This window comes from Amaranthus tricolor, chromosome 12 (genome assembly GCF_026212465.1).
Source record: "Amaranthus tricolor cultivar Red isolate AtriRed21 chromosome 12, ASM2621246v1, whole genome shotgun sequence".
NCBI lineage: Eukaryota > Viridiplantae > Streptophyta > Magnoliopsida > Caryophyllales > Amaranthaceae > Amaranthus > Amaranthus tricolor.
Window position 1 is genome coordinate 6,017,423 of NC_080058.1, and position 9,768 is coordinate 6,027,190.

Genomic DNA, 9,768 nt, shown 5'->3' on the forward strand with positions numbered 1-9,768 from the left:
AGAAGGTTTTATATGAAGATTTTGCTAAATTTTGTCAAATGTCTTACATGTTATGTACCAAACAATTTGTAAAAAACAATAGTGAACCCCAACCGTACATAACACGGATATAATCCTAGTTATTTATACATTTAATATTTACATATGTCCATATTTAATAAGTTATGTACTGCACAAATTTTCATACTAGTTAATTTATAAAAGTACGAGAATTATCCAACTCAATTTGCAAAATAGGATGAGTTACGTTAGTGAAAGCCTGAAAGATAAACAAGTAAAATAACAGGTTAAAAACCCAATTGAGCATGTCATTAAAAAGTTGATAATCAAAATTTAGGTGATATAGTCACAATAATTGTATTTTTTTAATTTATAATATCTATATTTATAATTTATAAAAAATAAGCTTTTGCAGTTATGTAATTAATTACTCCCTTTGTGCTTTTTTATTTGTCTATTTTACCTTTTACAAGCATTTCAAAGCAAATTTTAAGTCTCGTTATCTCTTAATATGCACTATAAAAATTGTAAAATTTTTATATTAAAATTCTTTGCATCAAGGTGAATCTAAAGACATTTCACATGGATATATTTTGTCTTTAACATATATTTTAAAAATCAAATTAAAATTTTTCTTTTGGAAAAATTTAAAGTGGATAAACAAAAAGAAACGGATAACGTAATTGAGAGAAAGTTAATTTATAAATAATTCTATTCATTATGGTGTTTAATTGGAAAATGATTTTCTCATAGGTTCGTGGTTCGCTGCTGATCACACACTGTTTCCTTTGCTCAAGGGATAACCAATGGCGGATTGCAGAACCGTAGAATTAAAGAAATCACTATACTAAAACCTTTGAGGAGCAATACTCATGGCTTCTACAACACCACTCTCTTCCACCAACTATCAATTCTTACACAACCCATCTCCATTCCCCAATTTCAGATCATTTCCTCACTATCCAATTCCACTTCAATCGATATCACGCAAGAAAAACCTACTAAATCTCTCTATTATCCGAACAAAAAGTTCTACTTATCAGATAAACGTCAGAAGAACAAATTCTAGTACAACTGATGATGTTTCAGAGCAATTATCTTCATCACAATCTGAAATTGAATGCATAGGAACAGGTACAGAAGTCGAATGCATCGTTAATGATGATTTAAAGAGAAATGAAGTGGACGTAGAAAGTGGGTTTGGGTTAGTGGAGAATTTGTGGGAATGGGCTGTTTTGATTTCACCATTTTTCTTCTGGGGAACTGCAATGGTGGCCATGAAGGAGGTTTTGCCGAAAGTGGGCCCCTTTTTTGTTGCATCTTTTCGGCTTATTCCGGCTGGGTTGTTGTTGATTGGGTTTGCTGGGGTTAAGGGTAGACCTTTGCCTTCTGGGTTTAATGCTTGGATTTCAATTGCTATCTTTGCTCTTGTGGATGCTACCTGTTTTCAGGTATTTTTGTTGATGCCAATTTCTTTATCTGCTGTTTATGCATTGTAATTTTGTAGCATATTGTAATGTTTTGCTTTGTGAGAATATCTGAATATGGGTTTCTGTTATAGGATTAGTCTAGTATAGGGATGTTCATTTGAGTAATTGGGTTGATTTTGGGTTGATTTTAGTTAAGTGTTAGGTCGGTTTAAAATCGGGTTTTGTGTGCAAATTGGTTTTTACCTAGTTGTAAATCCATTTCTAAGTTGGGTCAGGTCGGGTGAATTTCAGGTCATCAGATCTGTTTTGAACCCCTCTAGTCTAGTAATATGTTTGTCCTTTTTAATTTTTATTATGTGTGCTGATTTAGTGATTGGTGAAACCTTAAAGAGGGAATTGTTTTCTTTGATAAAAGCGTTTGAAAGTAATGGAAGAAGGATGTCCTATGTTTATGGTTCATTTGTGTTCACTCATGGTTCTTAATTCTTATGATGCTAAATGGTTGAGGTTGTGCTGATGATTCCAATGAGAGTGAGGTCAAGTTAAGATGATTAGCAATTGGATTGGAATTTACCCAAGATGGATGGCCTATAAAACCCTGAACTTCTTGTAAATGGGTTATTTGTAAGGCCGTTTTCGGAGGTTCAAGATTTATTTGATCTGTCTCTTTGATTTTGCCTCATTCTGTCATAAAACCACTCTCATAGTCATCACATATGATCTTTGTTTTGAGTGAAAAATTGAACTTTAACTACCATCATGTTGTTTGTATTCTCTATGCGGAATGCTTAAAGTTTTAAGTATTGTTTTACTGATGGAAATGGTATAAATCAATGTGGTTGTATGCTTTTTAATAATTATGTAGTGATTATTTGTTCTTGGCTTGTTACAGGGATTTCTCGCTGAAGGTTTGCTGCGAACATCTGCAGGTCTGGGCAGTGTATGTTGACTCTCTTACAGTTTCATTTCAGTTGCTTGACTGATTTTCATGTCTGTTGATTGTCTAGGTCAATTTTTTGACATTTATTGTTACTCTGCAAAAACTTATAGGGAACAATTTAATCCCGCCGTGGCTTGCTTCCTATAGTGGTGTTCAAAATAAAAGAAATTTTTTGATAATTGCATTATTTTTTTTTTGTGCATTATTTTTACTAGCATTCTTTTGGCTTTATGGCTTGAGACTATGTTGAATGACTTGGAGGACATTAGCCAATGCCACAACTTGTATGCAATCTATTAGTGTTAAAACCATCTTCTTTACTTCTTTTTGAAAATATGGGATTAATGTTATGAGTTATAGAAATCATCTTTCTTTGGTCACTTAAGCTATCCAAGTTATGGTAATTTTCTAAGGGGCGCTGCTTCATGTTAATTCCATGACCGTCAGTTATAGTTTGAAGTTGTTCTCTATATATGTTTGAAACTAAAGGTTTTTTTTTTTTGCATGGAAACCTACATCATTTTCTTATTAGATTTTAATGGAACTTGTGTACTTTCCTCGTCATTATGTTGGGTCTCCTATAGATCCCCAAAATGACTTTTATTAGGCATTTCGAACTTGTATGTCTGATGTCTGTTTCAAAACATTGCAATAGGCGTTTTGCACACTTGCTTCTTCAGTCATAGTGCAAAAACAAGGCCTCATCGTATCGTTAATCATATCATCCGCATTGTAATAGTTGTCAACTTTACCGAACCGGTATTACCCACATCTTAAAGGTGTAAAAACACCCGCATTTTAGGCCGTTCCAAGCGATATTTCATAGTTTAGGTGTTTGTTACCGAAACTGTGACTGTTACCGTATTTTTGCACTTTGTTCTTAGTTGACATTTATTCTTTACTTTAAATGATAGATTTAGGCATGAAAGGAGAGGATCTCAACCTCAAATAAGGTTTACTAAATGAAGTTTAAGTGAAGATTTATGATGTATTTTAGTGTAGGAACCAAATATGCAAGTTAGTGATGAAAAACAATAATAAAGTAAATAATTAAGGCAAGTATTTAAGGTGGTTCACTAATATTGGGCTACATCCACCATCTAGCCTTGAATTATATTGATGTGTTTAAAGGAGAGAATACAAAACGTGATGGAATTACAATGGAGAATAAAGTGTAAGGGAAGAGAGGAGCTAATTGGGGAGTAATTTACATAAGCATGGAAGTGGCTCTTAGATGAGACTTTTGGTGCATCTAATAAGGTCCTGAGTCTTGTGTATATATAGCAGACAATAGGGCTTTAAGTAATACTAGGGTCGCAAATGAAAGGGCAAGCACACAGCAGCAGCCACTGTCGAACAGAGAGCCAAAAAACCGAGCCTGCAGCTCGCTTGACCCCTGGCTCGGTCGAGCAGTCAGTCGAGCAACATGGGCAGCAGCTTCTGCTGCACTTCTTTCCTCTTTTGTGTGTGCTACGGTCTCCAAAGCTTCTTACACATTGATCCTTGGACTAATTTTTGCATTGTAATTCTTAACATGTAAAGATTTATACTATGAATAGTACCATTTACTATTGATTCCCATTTAGAAGACTTTTTTTTAAAAGGTATTTTGGCCTTTATTTACAAATTAAAGAAAAATGAAGGTAGAAAAAAACGAGATGAAACCTATAAATCTAAAAAAATCCACTTGAAAAAATTTCTTAAAGCAAAATAATCGTTTTAATTTAATTTTGTTTTCAAATATGTTTTTTATATATATGTATTTCGTACCCAATCATTCCCGAGTCAATCTAGGTTGCGTATTAGATGGTAACGGAAAATTAGGAACATTTTTTTTTATAATCAAACATTCATTATTATGGGAATGAAATGATACAAATCATGAAAATTTATACTACAAATCATTTTCATTACCACCTATTAGTACCAAATGGGCCGTAAAATAAGTTCTCATTAGAAGCTTTTCCAGCTTGAAGCTTTGCAATAAAAAAAACTGCTTTTGTTTGAAGTGTAAATGATTCTCTCCATGTTAAGATCGTGATACAATTTACGGGTCATGTAGTTTAGCATCATCAGCATGCTGCTAATCTACTTATTCAAACACGCTTCATACAAAATGTATTTTTCTAAGTCGATCCAAGTAAAACTGGTGGTTTTGCACCCCAAATGCCTCTTTATGCGTTTTGACTTATCATTATGAGCTGGTAATATTTTTTTTATAATTCTTAGAAGAATCTGGAACTAAGTGTTGAAACCCATGATTGCAGGTTATCATTGATTCGCAGCCTCTTACAGTGGCTGTACTTGCAGCTTTTTTCTTCGGTGAGTCGATTGGGTATGTTGGGGCTGCAGGATTGGTGCTTGGCGTTATTGGGCTCTTACTACTTGAGGTAATTTATCAAGAAAAATAGGTTAAATTTACTTGCTCGATTATAATGTTTTCTTTTTGTGTGAGCTTATTCTTGATGATGCGCACTCTGGTGTCTGAGTTATTATATCAAAATATTTTTCAGCCTCTTTCCTACTCTAATGTCCCATTTGTTAGGTTTTATTAAACGCTGGTAATATGAATGAAAACTAGTGTAATTTTGATTGAAAAATTTTTTTGTTACCTTGACAGCCATGCTTGTCCAACTTCAATTATCTCATTATCTTCATAAAATTCATTCCAATACATTACCATTGGGAGAGGTGGTATTACATGGTAATGGAAATTTGTAAAAAAAGAACTTTTTGTGATCAAAGTTTCATCACCATGGTAATGACATGGAATTTTTGATGAAATTTTACACTAAAAATTATTCCCATTACCAGTATTTAATACTACTAACCAAACGGGCCGTAATCACTTCTGGAAATTTGAGTTTACTATGATATACTTGTTCTTTTGTGTCTGGTTCATGAATCCATTGTTTCCCCATTTTTCATCATTTTCCTCCATTCCATATCTCCTGATTTTTAACTTTATAAGAGTTTTAAATTTTGTTTGGCCTTGCTATTCTTCTTTTGCTAAAAAGAAATCGAACTACATTGCCCGCAATATTTTGTGTCTTGGTGCCGAAAGGTTCACTGTAAATAGTGGTTTCTATATGGTTACATGCCTTAGTAGTTACTACTTTATATAACTATTAATTGCATATTGTTGCTTTAACAATCTTCAAAAAACAGCCTTTACGCGTTGTCAAATCTCAAGATCAAAACTGTGAAAATCTTAACTAGTTTTGCTGCTACATAGTTTACGTAAACTACTGATCTTTTGATCACACGACCTGAAAGCCGATCCTCCTTTATCAGATAAAGCATGATTTACATTTTAGCGGTTACCCAGTATTTATTCTAGACTTGTTTGCATATTTCCTTGCAGCTACCTGTAGTTGCAACAGACGGGACTGATTTTTCATTATGGGGTAGCGGTGAATGGTGGATGCTTTTGTCAGCACAAAGCATGGCAATTGGTACCGTCATGGTGCGCTGGGTTTCCAAGTTTTCCGACCCAGTTATGGCAACTGGATGGGTAAGTCTTATCTATGCTTCATTTCATAAAACCCCTTCCCACATTGTAATTTCGTTCCTATTTTATGGTCATTCAAGATTCATCGTCATCATACCCAGTGTATCCCACCCATAGATAAACTACGGGCAAGGTCTGGGAAGGAAAGGAATGCGGCAACTCATACCCATAAAGGGGAGCGCGGCCAAAGAGTCCCTCAACTCGAGATGAGTCATTCAAGATTACTGGAAATTAAGACTTGACCCGATTATATTTTAGATGTTCAATCATCTATTCATGTTTGGAAAATTTAATAAGATTAATCTGATTCGAGATGCAATTTTCGGTGCAGCACATGCTTCTTGGTGGCATTCCTCTGTTAGCTTTATCTATACTTAACAATGATCCCGTATTCACCGGGAATCTTGACGAGCTTTCTGTTGGCGACCTTTCCGCGTTACTATATACATCCATATTCGGGAGCGCTGTCAGCTATGGTGTATTCTTCTATAATGCCACAAGAGGTCTAATTCTTCAGAATCCGTTACCATCATTTCTTTATTGTTGCACTAGTTAAACGGGTACTAATTGCCGCATAATCCAAATTAACCTAACTCGTTTTTAGTTCAGGCAGTCTGACGAAACTTAGCTCGCTCACATTTCTGACGCCAATGTTCGCTTCCATTTTTGGGTGAGACCATCTCCATCGTTTCCAAATGCCTGATTTAAGGATTTGTTGATATTTTTACTTGAGATGTAACGGGAGATCCTGCCCTTTAACGTGCAGGTTCTTTTACCTTGGCGAGAGCTTCTCAAATGTGCAACTACTAGGGGCGTTCGTTACATTGGTGGCTATATATTTGGTTAATTATCGTCGCAGCACCACAGAATGAAGCAGCTTACAATGGGCTCCTCTCGATGAAAAATCAAAGCGGTAGAATCATGATCGAACAAAAACTGTAAGTTGAATGAAAGAATCATGCAGCTAGCTGAATACACACGCATGCATACATCAAACCATAAGCACGAAATATGTCAAAATTCGAACACATCGGGCTCAAAATAAAGTACAGAATCGCTCGGAGACTCAGATTGCAGGCATATAAATATAGTATACTACTGGACTGAAATCTCCGAACTAGAATTGTTTAACCGATTTACTGCTAGCATAGTTTCATTTGTACATAATTGAAGTTCTTTTTCGTAATATGTCGTCTTCAGTTCATGTTATTGTCATCGTCTGAAGAGTTAGCAGTCTGCCATTAGTGTGGATCTCGTGTATATCGCCATTCGTCAAGACGTGTAGAAGTTGCGACGAGTATTGGATATGGAAGATAAAACTAGAAGTAATATGATGTACATGAATGCAATTGGAAGGATGTAACTAGCACTTTCAGTCGAATTTAACATCTCTTGGATGTTTGATCTGCCTGTCGTTTGAGATTTTGTATTGCTGAGAGTAAGATTGTCTGTATTCGACTCTCGTAAACCTCATCCAATAGGTGGAAGTTATTTACTGGCATTGGAGTGAAGTAATGTATGTATCATCATCTAATTCAATATCGGGTATCTTTTAAAAAATTGGGTGGACAAATATGAAATCTCCAAGATTTTTACAAAATGAAAGAAGTTGCTGGATTGTACAAATTAAAAAGGCGTTTAAAGCATTCAAAATATATATTTTTAATATATATTTGAAATTTTTTTATATTTATAACATGATCTATGAGATCATTGCTATTGGGATTGATATTAAGGATCTATGTTTATTGCTAAACGTGACGTGTTATTGGTTCAGTTAATTTAGTTGGATTTATTGAACACTTTTTATAGGATAAAAACAAGATGCATTACCTTATCACGACTATATTGTAAATTTTCTTCGCAGCGATGACCGAAATTGTATTTTTATGCTACATTAACATAACTAATAAAAAGTAATGTTGGTTTAGAATCCTTCCAATTCCAAGGCAGACAATGAATTTTTGAAAAAGCTGAGCGAAAAAAAAAATGAATTGAATAACCGAAAAATCAAACTATTTCAAAAACTGAGCGTGAAACTCCCAGATCTAAGGTTTGGGGTTGTTCGCAGTTACTAACTGCGAACAGGTTAAAAAAGACAAAATAGCTGTTCGCAGTTACTAACTGCGAACAGCAAAAAAAAAAAAAATTTTTTTTTTAGGTCAAATAGCTGTTCGCAGTTACTAACTGCGAACAACTATTTTGTCTTTTTGCTGTTCGTAGTTAGTAACTGCGAACAGCTATTTTGTCTTTTTTGACCTGTTCGCAGCTAGTAACTGCGAACAGCCTCAAACCTTAGGTCTGAGAGTTTTACGCTCAGTTTTTGAAATAGTTTAATTTTTCGGTTATTCAATTTATTTATTTTTTTTTCGCTCAGCTTTTTCAAGAATTCGCACGCAATGCGCATGCTACTAGTGAAATCTCCATATATGAAATGTTGTAGTTGAGGTATGACTATACATACAGTCTTTAATTAAAAAGTAAATTCTATATTCTAAGACAACAATTTTTTTATAAAAAGCATCAATAATAAGACTCACAAGTCACCACCAAATGGAATGATCGAGTGGGCATTATAAAGGTTGAAAGTGCTAATTTTATATTAAAGTGCGGTCAAAAACGTTAATATAGTAGTCTATGTTACTATATTAGATTTTTTTACCTAATTTATATTATTTTAATCATTATATATTGAATTATGCACATTTAATCAAAAAATTATAAAACATTAATATTATAAAAATATGCGATTAAATGATTCAAATAAGATTCCACCTAATTGTAATTTTTTCTTACACATTAACTGCAATATTTAAATAAGCTTGAACAATTAATAGTATCAATAACCGTAATATAGTAGTTATTTCAGAACGAAGAATGTATTAAAGACAATTTTAAAGTTAATGTTGTATAAATAAAAATCTATACAATATAAAAAATTCAATACATCTTTAATTTCATTGAAAAATCTAACAGTCTTCTATTACATTAAATGAAAAATCTGTTAAAAATTTATGAATTAATAGTCTCTTTTTTCAATGATAATTTTCGAATATTTTAAGCTATTTCAATTTATTTTTAAATTTCAAATTGCAATTCAAAACAAGTATTTTTTCTAGCATTGATTTAAAAAATTTAAATATTAATTAAAAAATTTAAAATCCAAATGGGGTCAATCAACCTCCTTCCGCCGCTCAAATGAAGCAGTAAAGCTATTTGTTTTTGTAAAAAGCAGATTAGTGTTGTGAGGGAAGATTGCATTAGATAAGGAAATATCTTAATATTCTAACTAATTCTTTATAAAAGTCCCACTAACTTCCCATATTTTCTAGATTTTCTATATTTTTCACTTTTGCCTTTTTATTTTCTTTTGTCGTCACTAGTTTTCTCCATTCCTTCCAAGTTTTTTAACCATGTCTAAAGATGTTTAAAACAGATTTGAGCATCATATAATTATTAGATCAAAACTTGATTTTAATTCGACTTCAAGACTTTAAAAATGAATTTATAAATATACTGTTATGTTCAGCAAAATTATTATTTGTTTAAAAGGGCTAAAATGCTACTTTTAAAAATATGTCATGTTCGGTAAATGAGCGGATTAAGTGAAAACATTAAATAGTAAGAGTAGATATTTATTTTCAAAATTGTACAATTTGTAATGTTCTAATTAAAATTAAAAGTAATGGTTTAAGATTTTCTTTAAATTTTTCTTAATAAATTATATTCAAACAACTATTATACTCTAATCATAATTTTCAAAAAGTCTAAAACTAAACCAAAATAGAAAATTTTTATATTAGAATTTTGGAAGGTATAATTGTGCTTCATCCTCAAACTCTTCTAAAATGCTCAAAAAAAACCCAATATATATTAAAAGGTATTAT

General features: G+C 32.8%; 1 protein-coding gene across 3 annotated transcripts; it reads left to right on the forward strand.

Annotated features, from left to right (window-relative positions):
- Positions 1-733: 733 nt before the first annotated feature.
- Positions 734-7,461, forward strand: LOC130828344 (WAT1-related protein At3g02690, chloroplastic). Of its 3 annotated transcripts, XM_057694294.1 has the most exons (7): positions 734-1,451; positions 2,323-2,370; positions 4,638-4,760; positions 5,735-5,884; positions 6,213-6,384; positions 6,491-6,551; positions 6,648-7,461. In XM_057694294.1, exons 1-7 carry the CDS (start codon positions 873-875, stop codon positions 6,751-6,753), a joined length of 1,239 nt encoding a protein of 412 aa, XP_057550277.1. In that variant the 5' UTR covers positions 734-872; the 3' UTR covers positions 6,754-7,461. The 3 variants fall into 3 exon arrangements, with proteins under 3 accessions (XP_057550277.1, XP_057550278.1, XP_057550279.1); XM_057694295.1 differs by lacking the exons at positions 6,213-6,384; positions 6,491-6,551; positions 6,648-7,461 and adding an exon at positions 5,983-6,205 and having other exon boundaries at positions 740-1,451; XM_057694296.1 differs by lacking the exons at positions 6,213-6,384; positions 6,491-6,551; positions 6,648-7,461 and adding an exon at positions 5,999-6,204 and having other exon boundaries at positions 740-1,451.
- The last annotated feature ends 2,307 nt before the right edge of the window (positions 7,462-9,768 follow it).